This window comes from Photinus pyralis, unplaced genomic scaffold, assembly GCF_008802855.1.
Source record: "Photinus pyralis isolate 1611_PpyrPB1 unplaced genomic scaffold, Ppyr1.3 Ppyr1.4_LG4, whole genome shotgun sequence".
Classification (NCBI taxonomy): Eukaryota; Metazoa; Arthropoda; class Insecta; order Coleoptera; family Lampyridae; genus Photinus; species Photinus pyralis.
The window spans coordinates 1,145,408-1,161,709 of record NW_022170511.1 but is presented as its reverse complement, the minus strand read 5'-3'; the positions used below and the strand labels follow the sequence as shown (position 1 = coordinate 1,161,709).

At 39.4% G+C, this 16,302-nt stretch overlaps 1 protein-coding gene across 15 annotated transcripts; it reads right to left on the bottom strand.

The window, feature by feature from the left end:
• Nucleotides 1-1,288: 1,288 nt before the first annotated feature.
• Nucleotides 1,289-13,375, bottom strand: LOC116168484 (MAP kinase-activating death domain protein). 15 transcript variants are annotated; one of them, XM_031484347.1, is made up of 31 exons: nucleotides 13,233-13,374; nucleotides 12,214-12,436; nucleotides 11,673-11,992; nucleotides 11,284-11,625; nucleotides 11,099-11,233; nucleotides 10,937-11,052; nucleotides 10,705-10,886; nucleotides 10,585-10,655; nucleotides 10,408-10,534; nucleotides 10,286-10,318; nucleotides 9,978-10,072; nucleotides 9,738-9,930; nucleotides 9,219-9,690; nucleotides 8,916-9,166; nucleotides 8,694-8,867; nucleotides 8,387-8,635; nucleotides 8,244-8,312; nucleotides 7,997-8,194; nucleotides 7,526-7,948; nucleotides 6,296-6,454; nucleotides 5,949-6,249; nucleotides 5,760-5,896; nucleotides 5,476-5,622; nucleotides 5,141-5,392; nucleotides 4,855-5,094; nucleotides 4,526-4,798; nucleotides 4,307-4,474; nucleotides 3,466-3,474; nucleotides 2,937-3,009; nucleotides 2,654-2,700; nucleotides 1,289-2,365 (listed from the first exon to the last, which is right to left on the bottom strand). In XM_031484347.1, the coding sequence occupies exons 2-31, from the start codon at nucleotides 12,322-12,324 to the stop codon at nucleotides 1,901-1,903; spliced, it is 5,832 nt and encodes a 1,943-aa protein (XP_031340207.1). In that variant the 5' UTR covers nucleotides 12,325-12,436; nucleotides 13,233-13,374; the 3' UTR covers nucleotides 1,289-1,900. The 15 variants fall into 15 exon arrangements, with proteins under 15 accessions (XP_031340207.1, XP_031340208.1, XP_031340209.1 ...); XM_031484348.1 differs by having other exon boundaries at nucleotides 8,913-9,166; nucleotides 11,284-11,616; XM_031484345.1 differs by having other exon boundaries at nucleotides 1,290-2,365; nucleotides 8,913-9,166.
• Between the last annotated feature and the right edge of the window lie 2,927 nt (nucleotides 13,376-16,302).

Here is a 16,302-nt window from a genome sequence, read left to right as displayed (position 1 = left end):
ATAATGTCTACATACAGTGCTATTTATTAGGAAGTAGACATAGGGATTTATGTGTACCTATTATTTTTCTCTATGTCTACTTTCAAATGACAAACTCTCTTCTGATGGGTGCCTAATTTTATGAATCCAAAATATCAACTTTTTCTTCAGTTGAATTCATCCCACATGAACAAAAATAAAAATACGAAAGCCAAAGAGAAACAACATTCAAATTAATTAATATGACAGCCAGGTCTATATTTGTGGTGTGTAAGATTAGGGCAAGAACGGCGGTGGTGGGGTGCAATAGCGCAACTTGACGCGACGACAATAGAACTTTTCCGTACCCACGACCGTTTGAGGCTGCTTGTTGATCAGCAACCAAGGGTAGGAACCGAGGAGCTAGGTCTTAGACCCAACCTAGGATTTGTAGATACAGGGGCATATCCACAAAAATGGTCGAGCCCAAAAAGCCCATCTATTTGTTGGACTTCCCCGGAAAGATTTTGGAAAAGATAATTCAATCGAGACTGGAAGGGACAACAGCAGGGAGATTGCCCCCAAAACGGTATGGATTTGTGAAGGGGCGATCAACGACCCATGCGCTTAACGCAATGTCCAAGCTGTGAAGCAGACAAACGAAAGGACGTGGAGGACACTTGCGGTCTGTCTGGTGGCGTCACTGGACGTGAAGAATTCCTTCAACGCGACAGGCGATAACCAATGCGTTAAGGGAGCTGGAAGTACCAGCGGAATTGTCCAGAAGCGAATGATCCGGGCGCGAATTGTCCGTACATCATCTGTACCATACTCGAGATGCCAAGTAAAATATTTAGAGGTCTTTTCATTAAAATTTGTTTTTAAATTTGTGATATAATTATAGAGTTCCTGATTATCCCTCAAGAGTTTTGAAGTTTCAGATCATTTGGCGAGATCTTTTGCATTTATTTTAATGGGTGCTACTTTAATAACTTCTCAAAAATCTTAAAACTTTCAAAAATTACTAATATACATTTATTTAAATAGAGTCATTTTACCAAAAATTGAAGTTGCGAAGCCAATGAATTTTGAACTAATGATTTACCCCATCTTCCTTAATTTCGTACAAACTTCTCCGAGGGAGGACAATCTTACGGATAACTACTCCTATACAAATCCTTACGTGGAAAATTTTACATTAGCGGTTGTAAACTCTACGGAAAATATGCAATTCCAACTCTTAAAAAAAACACTTTTGTTTATTATTTATTTCAACAGGAAAATAATACATAAACATCTTTTTAGTATAAACTAACAATCCACCAATATTGCTTTACTAAGAATAATAATTGTAAATAATCTATAATAATTTCGAATTATGTAGTTAAATAAACTTACGAGTAATAGGATCTTTTATACTGAGGCACCTTAAAATGGATATCGTACAAACATTAATCAAGATGTACAATAATAAACAGCTAACAAGTCTAATACGAAGCTAATTTTCATTTTTTACAGAAAAATATGCTCCCAATGTTCTAAAATATTACATTTACCACAGACACAATTAAATAAGTTTATTGCCATGTCGTCAATCATATGTACGCTATACAAAGATATAATAAAACGTCGATATTACAAATTAGGAAACTTTGGTGTGATTTATTACAATATTAAATTACAAATATACCTTAATTACAACATAGATAAATTACAAAACATTTACAAACTAAACACAGCGTGTAAGCAATTTTAGTTAAGCCCAATTACCTAAAAATATTTTATATACAATAAATACTGACTGATATCTTTTATGGTACAAATGTATTATTTAGACAAAATCGTCTTTTCTACCGGCATCTCTACCCCAAGGAAGACACGAGTTCAATAGACACGCTTCATCTCCGTAGATAAAGGGTAGAGAATACCTACCGTTCCGTCGTCACTGTCGTGGAGGTGGTTGTGGGACAGGTGGAGACTTCTGGCGTATGTTTCGGCTTGGGACAGGAGGAGGTTTCGCAAGTCGTAGAATACTGGGTGGCAGAGCTGGGGGTTGAACGCCCGGTGGTAATTCTGGGGGAGGATATGACGGAGGACCGGCTGTAGGAGTTACGGATCCCGCTTCCATTTGCATCTCCGATGTTGCAGTAGTTAGAGTTTGGGAGATTAGAGTGCTTGTCTGTGTGAGAGAGAGTTGTCGTTTAGGCGCACTTTCAATTGGTTGCTGCTTTATGGGCGATTTTTGCACAGATGGCTCGTTAGAGGGCTGGCTTTGAGTGACTATGGGTTGTGAGATCCCCGATGCTGGGGTCGACGCTAAAGAAGATCTTGGCTGTTGATTTCGACGTTCTGAACCAGCAGCAACGTACGAAAATACGCAAAGCACAGCGTAGCAAATTTGGTCGGCCTATATGTGAAACATCATCATGTATAAAAATATTTATTGCATACTCTATATATACATACAGAACAAAACTAAACAAAAATTACACCTCACAGTCAATACGTAAAGGAGTCATGCAGAAGGAGGGGCGCTTTCATTAAATTCTGCCATTCTCTTAGCGAAACATATTGACAAAATTCGATGAAGTGAGAAGATCATTTGGTTGGCCTACAAACATTGAATTGGAAAAAAAACAACTGTGCAACACCAAAAAAAAAACACAAATTGTGCTTCAGTAAAAAAAAAACTTACCATGGACGACTTGTACTTTCTCTGGATTACTTGGCGCGTTTTTGGATCTAAAATGTAAAAAGAAAGTCTATTAAGGTGTGATTCAACTACTTATTTTTTGTTTTCGAAAAATATTCTGCTGATTTGTTTTTTTGACGAATTGTCATTTACATTGCTAAAAAACTCATTAGTTGCCGAATACCGATAAAGGTTTCAGTCGTAATCTCATTTTGTTTTTAATTGAATTAATTTTTAATAAAAAATTAATTAAAGGTTCCGGGTTTCCTTGTAGACTAGCACTTACTGAATTCTTCCAACACGAAAATTCCTCCTTTTTGGGTAAAGCACTTCCTAATGTGATCGATTCTAACGAAAAACTGAAACACAGACATGTAATTTAAATGTTGTTCACTTACAAAAGTTTAATTCAAAGCATTGCGAGCACAAAGAGATCATGCGGCGCATGTCATTAGTAAAGCACTAGGCAACTTTAGAGATGGTTTGATTAATGTAGATGGGCCTATTCTATGTGTATGTTATGTGTGTTAAACAGTGCATTTTGCGATTGATCTTGCCATGCGGTGTTCTGCTAGAAGCAGCAGTCTACACTACGACTATGCGAACACCTGGCAGCAGCATACTAACGATTATATTAATCATTTGATCGAATTTTTTCCTCCTGAATGCATCGATATTTAGAAAAATTCTACTTGAAGTGAAAGTAGGACCTGGTAGAGGATGCAGCAAGAACAAAACAAACTACAGGAAAAAGCGCTAAACTAAACAGTGACTATGCTAAACTAACGACCAGATTAGATGGATCTTTTATATACCTCAAAGTCCTGTCAAGCATCCGGCAATCGACGTGGACGGAAATAGAAAACAACAAAAAACACAACATTAGTGACGTTATATGTGCCCGACAAGGACCATCTCAAAAGTTCCTAAGCTTCATTGCAGAACACTTTCGAATACAACTCTTGCGAAAAATGTTCAAAGCAAGGTTGCTCGAAAAAGCACCGCAAATGCCAGACATGACCACTCATCGACATCGATATAAAAGAGAAGAAAAAGAGCATTCAGCATTCAAATGAAGAAGTTACAAAAAAATTCGAACAATTAGCACTTAATATTTTGCACACTGAGCTGCATGCAGATTATAGAAATACACTGATAATGAAAAATTGAAACAAACTAAATGAATATACAATATAAATAAAAGTAAAAAACTACTACCTGACGATATGAACATCCAATAAATGCTGTGATAATCGGTGACACTGCTTTTGCTAAACATAATTTAACCAAAACCTACACATCTTAAGAAGAAGTACTTTAAAAACCAAAATGATGAGAATTTTTCAATCGATCGAGTGGCAGAGCAGTAGAAAGTTTGAGTGGTCCTTGCAGAACATATGCACATGTCATAGCGTACCCCACAACACGAAACATATATAAGAAAGAATGTATCATGCCCAGAACCAAATGCAGCCAGCAGTCACCCATTTGGTTCTGTGCAGCTAAAATACTACGTTAATAACATACAAAATAATCGCATCGTTTAATAGGCTTTACTTATTTGTAATCCAATGCATCTTACAATCTACATTCTAATTAAGTTAATCTGTAAACATAACATATCTCGTAATAAAGTGAAAAAAGCAGAATTGTTACCTTACTATTGGCGAAGAGTAGCCCTACACCCTCCATACAGACTTGCAGCAGACCACCCTCACCTGAGTTCATGTCTTGTACTGGAAATTCTCCACCAAGTTCGGGAGCAGTACCTGCAACCCCTCCTCTTTCCATAGCCTCTTTGATACAATAATACAGCTCCTTGCACTAGAAACAAAAAGGTGCAGATCTCTTCTCCCATCCAACAAACACTTGTACCTTTTTAGTGTAGTACTTATGCAACTGCGTCTGTTGCCCACTACGTCGCCATAGACACAACACTTTGTTTTTAGGGCTATAAGTCATATTCACCAGTCTTTCAAACCACCACCGTTCTACTATAACACCAGACACCGACCGTAGAACTAATCCATCGTCGCGTACTTCTAAAAACCTCAACTCCCCACCACCGTCAACCCCTTGGTGAACGGTAAAGCTTTGCCGATGCAAAAGTCTTGAACCCAAGGGCTTCAGGTCAATATCGTTCCCATGCTACATTCAACAACATTTTATAATACCTGATCAGGTGCCACCGTGGGATGTCTTACCAAATTGTTTATTTGATCCAATAATGTATTCACTTCCTGGCTGTATACAAGGCCAATATGGCATTTTCCCAACAGTCTCCTAATTTTACGTTTAATTTCCGCTTTATTAACATTTAGCATTACGAGTATCGCAGTTAAATTATACAGCATAGTTGACAGTAATCGGTCTTCATCGTGCTCCAGCCTTTTGCGCTCAGTTTCGCTCAAGCTCTTATATCGCTCCATCATTTCACGAGGACCCTAAAAGCGTAGTTGAGGTGCGTGGTTTACAACGAGATTCGCTTACTTGGTCCATTCCAACCATATCGCGTTCTTGCGAGACCGCATCTAAGAACGCGTCCTCCCAAAACTGCATTTGGTCCCAGAGGGTTGACCTATCTTTTCCCAATAGCCCTTCAAATAAATACGTTCGCGCCGCTTCCGGTGAAGGAGAAGTTGTTGTATTGACCATATGGCCTCCGTGGTATCTAAACCCGGTGCTTAAAGAGGACTTACTCGACCACACGCTGGACGTCCTCTGTTTTGATGGTTTGGGAAACTATAACAAATATTGGCGTCAACTTAGAGAAAGATCTGGAGGAGATACGGGACGTGCATAAGCTCCTATTATTACACATTTACCTGAAGAGTCTCTACTTCAGTGTCAGAAACGGTTGAGCGGAAGGAAGATTGCAGACCCCCACGATTTAGGTTACAAGCGGGTCCTGTCGTAATTGAACCACCGGGAGATAGAGTGCCACCGGAACCATGCAAAGTACCTTCGGCCTGCTAGACAAGACAAGAATCAGGCATACTCATACTAATACTATTGTAATGATATTAATGAATATGCCTGACTGTACGACTTGAACGAGGGTGATAGATAGCTACACAAACAGCATGCTAACGGCTTTGCTGCTACTTACATCAGAATCAAAAGACGTTAGCTTGCTTAGTAGCATATTTTTCTTTTGGTTAAGCATGTCTTTAAACATATCAGATGTTGATTGGGGTCCCTCCGATTCCGATTCCTCACCTTGCACCAATCGTACTTGGGGAGGATCTGAAATGTATGAATCATTGTTACTAAACCTCGTTTTGTGTCGTTAACCCACCGGCGTGGGAAGATTTTCGTGAACTATCCCAATCGGGCGACGCGCTCACGCGTGGGCTCTGGGGCGAAGTTAAATTTTCCCTGCTACCTACAGGGCTTGAACCTTGAGAGGACAGTAAGTGGTTGTCTGTAGACACAACATCTGCCAATTCCTTGCTCCAGTAGTGGGTATGGGCGATTTCTTGCAGCTGAAAGGCTGAAGCCATACCACCCAAACCGTAATTACTGTACGTGTGCTCCAATCCGTGAACGACTGCTAGTAAAACCTTTAAAACTCCCTTCCATATAGGTTTCGGTAGACACTAAAACCTTTGATCACTTCCAGTTGCTATACGTTTTGATACATACCACGTCATCAATGTGATCATCTGGGGCAATTTTCTTGTCCAATGTCTTATTCAATTTGCTCAAGACAAAGTTGCGGTACGACTCGTCTTCCATCAACTTTTTCAGTCTATTTAATTTTAACCACCCGACACCTTCTCCTTCTAACACTTGGTTGACAACCTGAAGGTTTAAACGAGACCGGTAAGATCAGGGGTGAATTTACATCAGCCTAGTACGGTCTTAACTTTCATGGAAATAAATGTATTCACAAGGAAGTTTATGTATCAGATATATTTAACTCAGACAAGAAAAACCGGTCCTAAAGGAATAAAATAGCTACAATTTATCCTTATGACATCTACAATTTTATTGCAAATGTCGACGATTGGCACGATGTGTTCTTTTTTTGTAATTTTTGAATAAAAACCCTTCATACGTGCGTAAAATTTTGTATGTACTTAAATTGCATTTACAATTTTCGGACTGAAGTTCGAAATTTTGGGGGTGCTAATAGAGTAGAGCAATTTGGGCATTACAAATCATACAAATTCACAGTATCAAACTTTAGCGGGTTTAATTGGTTTTCCAAACAAATGATATTCTTGGTGGAAATTCAAAGAATAAATTTGTTAACCGCGATGCAAATGTCGTGCGTTTTTGTTGCGTCGTTTAATTATTATAGAACGTGTTTGAGGTGCCAATTTTTCATTTATGTAAAATTAAAGGTTTGAAAAAGATCTTCGTAATTTTGAACTTAATGCTTAAAAGTTAATTACGAAATTTTATGATTTGAACATTCTTAAAGAGCTCCTCCTAAAGGCAGTTAAAGCAATGTTGTCTTGCGTGTATTTTTTACCGTTTAGAAACCGACGAAAAATTGAATTTTTTTAAACGGAATTGTGTTTGGTCTAGAAAGTTATTCCGTTCGGAATTAATCGAAGAACATTTCCGATTTAGTGAGTCCGTTACAATGATATTTTAGATAAACTGTGTCATTATTGGTTATTAGCTTCGATATCAAGACCAGAAGTTGAACTTTTGCAAACCGGTTGCAATGACGCTAGTAAAGGCATTACGTTTTAATTTCATAAATAATTATAATGTCCCAGAACGAATTGGGTGTGAGTTTTTCTGGGTACCTGCAAGGCGCGATTACATTTTTCTTAAAATCAGGGCAAAATATTATCCTACGGGCGCCAACAGTTTAACTAATTGCGCCACTGGGCAAGATGCACACAAAATGAGACTTACGTCTTTAAGGAACGCTTGGTTTTCTGCATTATTCGCGGATCGTTCAACGGACTGCAACCGCTGCAATTCATCTTGACGTCTGGGGGTGTGTTTAATTAGTGGGCTCTTTTCAACTAATCCTCTTGGGCCTCTAGGGAAAGGTCCAAATACTCCCTTGGTCTCTTTTTGCTTAGCCTGTTGTTGTTGCGGCTGCTGTTGTGTCGCAACTTGGGGGCTAGTCTTCTGAGTACCCTTACTACCAACACCAAATAGATCAGAAAACATGCTTGACGTTGTGGCAGCGATGCCATTCAAATCCGAGCTAATATTAGAGAAGAAATCTCTGCTTGTCCCCGCTATTAAACTGGAACTTGCTGCCTGCACCAGAGATGTGTTCGATGAGCCACGTCTCGATTCTCCTCCGCTTTGACTCACAGAGTCGCTCTAATAAATAGCGCCACAATATATTGTGGTGATCATAAAAATACGCACCCGTAGAAGACCCTTCTTCGCTACCTCCTTGGCACCTTTCGTCAAATCCCCCAAAGTGGATTTACCAACGTAAGTCAAATCCTCGAGTGTATTCTTGCTTACGCCAGCTGCACTTTTACTAGCCTCAATCGCAGTCTTGCTCACTTCCTGGACACTTTTCGTCGCTTCCTCCGCTGCTTTTTTTGCGTGACTCGCAAGCTGTAAGCACAGTTATATATCGCATAAAAACCAATTAGGCATAGGTTACCTTGTCAAATGGTGCGAAAATATTTCCCTCTTCGGAATCTGACAATTTTCCTTTGGCCTGCAACTTCAGCTGCAAAAGAAAACGAAGTTAGTGGCCGGTCTTTGTATTTACGAAGCGTTAAAGGCAAGTAAAGCAAAAAGCACCTTATCCATTTGAGCCAGTAAACCATCTTGACTACTTTGTCTAGTAGTTTCCCGTACCAATTCCTTGGCCTGGCTAGCGAACTGTTCAAAGATAGAACCTTGCGATCCTTGTCTTTGAACTCTCTCGTCACCACTTGCTCCGAGTGACGGGGCGGGACTCGCGGTACCGGAGGACCCAAAACTAGAGGTTCTAGCTAATACATTCCCTACGCTTGGCTGTTTTTGCAAGCAAGGTGTGATTGGTGGTACCTATGTAATATGTAGTGTAAGCGCACCTACTTCTAATCACTACTTTGTGTAAGCTTACGGGTGTAATCGAGCGGCCAAATCTGGTCTTTCGTGAGGAGGAAATTCGTTCGGTAGGATCACTCGCTGTACTCGTCGGTGAACCAGGTTTCGCTGAACCGCTGACGACTGTTTTGGGAGTGGTAGTGGAGTTTGAATCGGATTCGTTTTCAAAACTTCCTCCTTCCTCTTTATCCTAAATATGTTAGAATTAAGTTTAGTTTCACATGAATTCACGTACCACTTTTGCAGGGATACAAGTTTCGCTTTTCTGTCGTGTACCAAATTCTAACTCCGAATCTCTGTTAAATGATGGAGAGCTAAGATCAGACTGGCTACTGGATGAGGATTGAGGAGACTCGGCACGATCACTTTTTGGACATTCCCCATCAGGGAACTGTAGAGTTGAGGGAGGATGGTAGACGGATTGTGGGTCTAGATTAGAAGACAACGACATATTTTGGGCAGAATTCCGCGCCTCTTGGTAGGATGCTCCTAAAAGTGTCCCTGAAATTAGCAACGAATTCTCTCGTCATTATGTACGTACCTGGTGATAGATCAGACGAAACCATTTCAGAGACAAAATCGCTTAGTGAAGAGTAACTTGAACTCGTACTATCAGCACCTTCAGAATCCGATCCGCTTTCATCAGTTGGCTGATTTTCTGGATTTTGCAGACTTCTCAACGCCCCATTTAAGGAGCTTCCATCGTCCCAGACGACGAACTTAATTGGCTCTAATGTGTGGAGATACCATTTGGGCTTGTCGCCTACTTGCGACGGATCCAACACTCCAGTGTGAACCCTTTGGAACGCCACATTAGTAGGTGTCAAGGACCACTCTGCTAAAAACTCGACTGCTTGCGTTCTGGCAAATCGGTTTAAAAATTGTGAAGTTCGAGGGCGGGATCTTAAAAAACTGTTAATTTGAAAAGCGACAACCGGTCGAGGATATAGTCTTAAAGTCCTTGTATGCTCCGTAAAATTGGCAAGCAGATTTTGCGAGTTGAAAAATCGAACCTACAAAATTAATATTCGCACCGTAAAAGTACGTGCCAATAACTTGCCATTGCAACTCTAGTCGCTACGTCAACAGAATCGACGTCATTTCCGTAGATAATGGGATTAAACGGCGTAGGAGACGAAGACGGTCGATGGGGAATAGGCTGTGCTGACGTGGGAGTAATCCCTCGTTGACCAACATTTGCCATCCCAAATGACTGTGGTGGTGGTGAGGGATCGGGCGATTTATGTTTAACACTGAAATTTTGCGAATAAAAAAACCGCGTTCCCATCACAATTGTTACCTTAGAGTATTTGGGGTTTGAATGCTGTCCCTTCTCGATGGCATAAGCTGCGAATTTGTCCCCGCTGTCGTCGGCGTTGATAAACTCCCTAGCGCCTAAGACACAAAATTATTAGTAAATTCAAACAAATTTTCGTGTAAGCTCTAAGATCTATCGCAACTTCTTTTTGTGAACCTGCGTGTTCGTGGCCACAATTAATATCTAAAGCACCTAATTTGTTCTCTAGAAAGTAAATTTTGTATTAGGCACGAATTCTAGTTCTATTCATGCTTGGCATGCAAGTACAAACTACTACATAAGATATTTACTCCCGTCCCCACTTGGTCCATTAATTGCATAGCCTGAGGGCGAATAAAAAGTGAGAAAAAAAGAGGGAAGAGTACAAGAAGGGCGATTTTCGATTTAGAAAAATAAACACGATTAAATTTACCTGCTTTAAGTAGTTTTTCAGAATGGTTGCTTCGGGTTCTGGCAACGGTGGAATGCCTTCCGACCCTCCATTGCTCGAGAACAATTTATTAGAATCTAAATCGACTAGCCAAATATCATCTGGAAGTCTAAAAGCGAGAATTAATACCTTCGCCGGCAACACACTTATTTGAGCTACCTAAAATTTTTTTTATACATCAAGAAACTAGCTGGAAGACCAATGACAAAAGGCGTTGGCGCTAGGAGTAGCTGAAATTACGTTGTTAGTGCATACGCAGGGTAAATGAAAGGTATTTACCTGTTCTGCACAACTCATACACGTCGGCAGAAGTGGGATAACGGGAAACATATATTCTAACGGATATATCATAGTAACAAAAGCCATCACAGACATTGAAAGAGCATTGTAATCTCTTGATTGAAGCACGACCTTGTGCTCCAAAAGGATCAGTGTTAATACTTTCAAACAAGTGTCTACCCCTAAGAAACATTTTATTTCAAACAAGTGTATCTAGGTCCATTAGAATTACCTAACAACTCTAGCGGTAAATGTAAAGGAAAATCCACCAAACTAAATCTTGTATGATCTGGCAACGCAAAAGTTAATGCATCATGTACAGTTGGCGACAAGACTTCTACTTCAACTCTGAAAATAGGAGGGTTAGGGGCTAGTTAAATGGCGTTGGCCATACTTTGTTTTCCCTGGTACTGGAACTGGAGCTGAAAGTAGCCTTAGTATCCACGTTTCAATTTCTCTAACATCATACAGTACAATTGAAGGTGTTGCTTCACTCGCTTGACTAGTGATAACACTCCACACCGTATCCCTGTAAAATAAAAATAGTATTCCAAGCATATGTTAGTGTAACGGTGATACCGTCCCACTTGTCGAGAAGCGCCAACTCGTTTCGAACTGGATGATTCGTTGCAAGCGTCTATTAATTTCTTTAAAATAAATAGGCATTCGCGAAAAGTCGTAAAAAAGGGATGATGTGAAAGTAGACACAGTGATGTGAGTGAATGATTTCTAATTCTTTGCCGTTTTCTACTTGCTCTCGGTGACGGTGTATGACTACCACCACTCTCGGAGTCATTACTCGGTGCTATAACTCCTAATCTAGGTGGTTGTGTTGTACTTTGACCAACAGCATCAGAATCTCTTCGGCTTGGACAGTCTTTTTCAGAGTCACTTGGTCCTACATTGCTACTCCTATAATCACTGCATATAGGTATTAGTAAAACAATGTAAGATAATAGCAATATCACCTTGAAAATGCGGAATCTGAACTTTTCTCCATGCTCTTCCTCCACGAGTCACGTCTAAATGTTGAGCTACTTCTACCTCCCGTGCCAATACCGCTTTGATATTTTTCAATCGGCCGATAAAAGTTAACGCAAATCCCATAGCGCGTTTTTCCCGAATCTTTGTCGGTTAAAGTAAAAACAAACGAAGATGCTTCCCTGAGAGCTGTTCGTCGTGGACCAACCGACGAGCAACCTTCCGGTTGACAAAAGTATACCATATCCAATGGCATTGGAAAATCTTTGTGATCTTGAGTGGGATAGCGACGAAGAAGCTCAGGAACCTATCGAATAAAATTGGATTATAAGTTTCCAATGTTAACCTAATTAAATTGCCCACGGCTATTTTGAAATAAGCAAAGCAATCTTGAAAGTAAATTTCAGATTAAATCCCTTTATTAAAGCGAACCGTAAGGCAAACCGACTCATAAAACCTCCGGGGAGTTTTTGAATCCGGTAATTACAAAAGGCGAGGCGGTTTGAGAAAGCGAGAGAAAGTTCTTACCTGAATCGGAGGATTTGAGCTTGATCGTGCATTATAAGGCCTTGCCCCAACTATAGCCAAATAGTCTATGAGTCTAGGGCAAAGGTATTGGCATTCGGTTTGTAAAGACATTTTCCAAAATTTAAATGGGTCACCTCTTTATCACGTATATTTTATGAAATGCCCCACTGTGTAGCAATCTTCTATTTGTTATGTGCGCGCTCATTTTTGACGTGTGTGCAACCTGGAAATAAAAAGTACTGTGCCTATTAACTCATTAACTTGCCGCTTATCATAATATGTTATCATAATGTGGGTTATTATCATACCGTCGACGTTTGCGGAAACCCCCCCATTTTTTGTATTATACAAACATCTGTTAAACCCCTTTAAGGTTCGTAAATTATAAAGTCCATTCAGGGAAATTATAGAGCGAAATATTTGCTCCAAGGTATGTCCTCTGGGCATCGCGTTTCATTTGACCTCAAAGTTATTGACTCTTAATATCTTGTGCAGTAGGTACGTGTAAGTCCTGAAAAAACCGCAATTTTTCGGTGGACACGATGAAACGGAGTTTTATTTCGTTTTTTTGGAAAATGAAAAGTGCGGCTACATTTAATTTTCAAATGTGCCAGCTGTAATATTGTATCAAAACTTGCAAAAAAAAATGGAAACGTTACCAAACTATGTCGCTTGCTATGTGAAACCAAAGGTGAAACTCACAATTGGTGTATGCGAACAGAATGTATTTCTAGAACGTATTTATTGAATGGATCAATACCGCCGCCTTAAAGAGGACGCGCTATTAAATTTCAATGTCGCAGTCACACTTCGATCAGCACAGTCAATTTACACACAAACACTATTACAAAGTAATAGAGGCAATGGAACCAAAAAGTTAATCAAATGATTTTGAGCTAATAATGCACCTAACACTTTGTACAAGTGGGCTTTCCATAACCCACCAGATCTTTTCATTTATCAACTAATTTAAAAACAGTAATATGCACACCATGCAATAATCAGACAATTGTACTCACCCTTCCATTCACAGGGACACAAAAATGTTGTATCAGATACGCCCGTCGTCCTTTTTTCACTGGCTGAAGGGAACTCCAGCTCCGGAACATGCGCATACCCCAAATTAATACTACGCAACCCTTTCCATGAAAACATTGACGTAAACTTCAAAACGGCTACTTTGGAAAGATTTTTAATTATCTGAACGCCTATCAGCAATTAAATTTAATTACATAATGTCGCCAACCCCTTACGTAATGAATTTTGCACACCTACTCACGTCCAATCTCGGAGAAATCCATACCTGAAAGGCATAAAGGAGATAATATTCCAAGAACTAAATATAGGTTGTGACCCCTTTATCACACAATGTAAATAGGGCAAGTCCATATATCGGCAGACTCAACGCGAGAAAAACCCTTTCAAGCTCTGGAGTAATTTTGCTTTCCTCAATGCTTAATTTCTAGTGTGACGCGAGTTGAGTGTAATTAGTTTAGCTCGTTTTAATCCATCTTTGATGTCGTCGCTGCCCCAGATTTCCTATATTTCATTTTAATAAAAATGTGCATTCTTTTCCTTAACTAAAGCCTGTTGAGGCTCAAACGCTGTCATTTGACCCTATTCATAGGAACTATCTAATTTCCATATTTCCAGTCATCACATACTTAGCCCGCAATTCACCTTTTGGCAGCTTCATTTTCAATATTTTATTATCATAACTGCTTCAAGTGGGAGTTTATTTTTAATTGAAATCTTTGAGTGCGTATAGTTAAATGGCAATTTACTAATCTTCGAGAATATTGTAGCAAAAGGGCAAAGTATCGGACCAGCTCATTGTTCCACAAGTTCAATTCGCCACCTTTTCACAAAAATCGCTGATAAACTACAAACCTTGCAAGCGTAGGATCTCGTTTTTCATTTGTTATTTATTACTTTTCTGAATGAATGAACGGATTTTTGATTGCGATTCAATGCCATTTCCTGTGGAAGATTTTCAAATAGCCTTTTGAAGGCTATGAAACACTCATCCGAACCGCAGAAGAATTTTATCTTTTCTAAAGTTAGGTACGGTTTTAACCACGGTTTCATTGTGGTTTTTTTTTTAAATTCTGTGTAGGTGCATAGAGCAAGTTGACAAATTTAGAGGTCTGATGGGTTTTTCCAAGACATCCTATAATTATCACATATTTTCCTTTTCTGCGTATTTGCCGCAGCAGTTTTTCTTCTCTTGTCGTGTAAATAGTCGAATAAATAAATATGTTTTGAATCTCCATTCCAATGAAAGGAAAATGCGGCTTGTGAAATTAGTCGGTTTTTAACATATCGTACAATACCAATTAAGGTTCAGTTTAACAGCGCCCACCAACCAAATATAGTTTGAGAATGACGAATTAGGGCGGTTTTTGTTACACACGTTACCATGGGATACGCTCATGGTCTTTGTTTTACACGGCCTCTTCGCGGTAATATTAACAATATGTTGGTCATCGAAATATACAGTAGAATCTTGATAATCCCACACATATGGGACCACCGAACCGCCGGATTATCAAAGAATCCAGATTATCCAGAGTAATGGAGAAAAAACGCCAATTTTACTATGAATATATATGCATATACAATGAAAATGTTTACAAATTAGACAACGAACAACAAAATGTACACAAATACGTAATTTTACACACTCGGAAAAATAAATATTAATTTTTTTCTTGGCTAGGTGCATTTTATCAAAAATGACATCTTGTAGTAGTCCCAGAGACGCCGGATTACCGAACGGGTCGGATTAAGGAACAGCAGAAATATCAAGATTGCATTGTACTAAAATCATAAATAATCGCATAGCCATTCCATTGATTCTAATGAAACATCCTCGGAAACACCACTACAATTGAAACAGTGAAACTGTGCTAAATTACTACATACTAGAAGATCTTTCCGCCCTTTGAGAGTACCTCCTCCGACACGCCGTTCTACAAGTATTTGCACTGAAAGTTTTGACATCCCCAATAGGTATGTCTCGTCCTGACGTTCCACTTACCGTTTATGACTACGACACTTAATTTTCTTCTGAGCTATATTATAGTCTGGCGTATAAACCAAACGAGTTCACACGTTGAGGTAAAGTTTTGAAAATTAGTATAGATGGTCTTTGGCCCTTCCTCTTCAAGATCAGATATGGCGCCACGCTCCATTCCGCTCGGAACCAGAGTTATGAGAGGTTGCCTACCCAGTACCCTGTAAGGAGATGTATAACGAAAAGGACAAAGTTATGATTTGACAAACTTTCTCTGACAAAATGTAGGTACTCGTAGGATAACTACATATACTTCAAAGCATTAAAGGAGTAATGGGGGACCCAATTAGGGCTGGTTGCCGTCAGGGTGTAAAATGACAATTTACTTAAATTTTCTTCAGATTTCGTGTTTTCTCCTTATTTTCCATATTTTATAGCCAGATTAGGCTTTTTGCTTATTAAACTAGGTATGTTCTACAACATAGTAGACGTGCGCACCCAGTTATTTAGACCACACAATATATCATTTGTCTATACACGTAGCGATTTGACGAACATTCTCTGACAGAATGCACTCTTAGGCTACCTATACATGCTTCAATGCATTTGAAGGTTGTAAGGGGCCTAAATAGTTACGGCTGCTTGTCTACCCTAACAGGTGCTGATTCAAAGTTAGTAGATATCATGTATATAACCAGGTTGCCATAATGGTTAGTGGTTTATTCACATAGAAAATCATTAAAACTAAACCAGGGTTTAAGCTTTGTAAACAGAAAAAAAACCTTTTGTTCATGGCAGGGGCCGTCGCAAGCGTACAGGGGAGAGCAAGGCATGTTTTGTTTGGTGCATCTAGATCTTGCTTCGGTCCAACCCAGGGTATTACCTTCCTTTTTTACCAAAAATCGACTGTACCCAAATTTCTCGGGAAAACACTTTTTCTTATTAAGTTTGGTGCGTAGAATCCAAAACAATTCGTACTTTTTCGATCAGACTTCTCAATCAAAAGTTATACTCTAAACCAATTTCGAAAGAAAATTCAAAGGGCTGTAACTTTTTAACTAGTAGCCCAATCT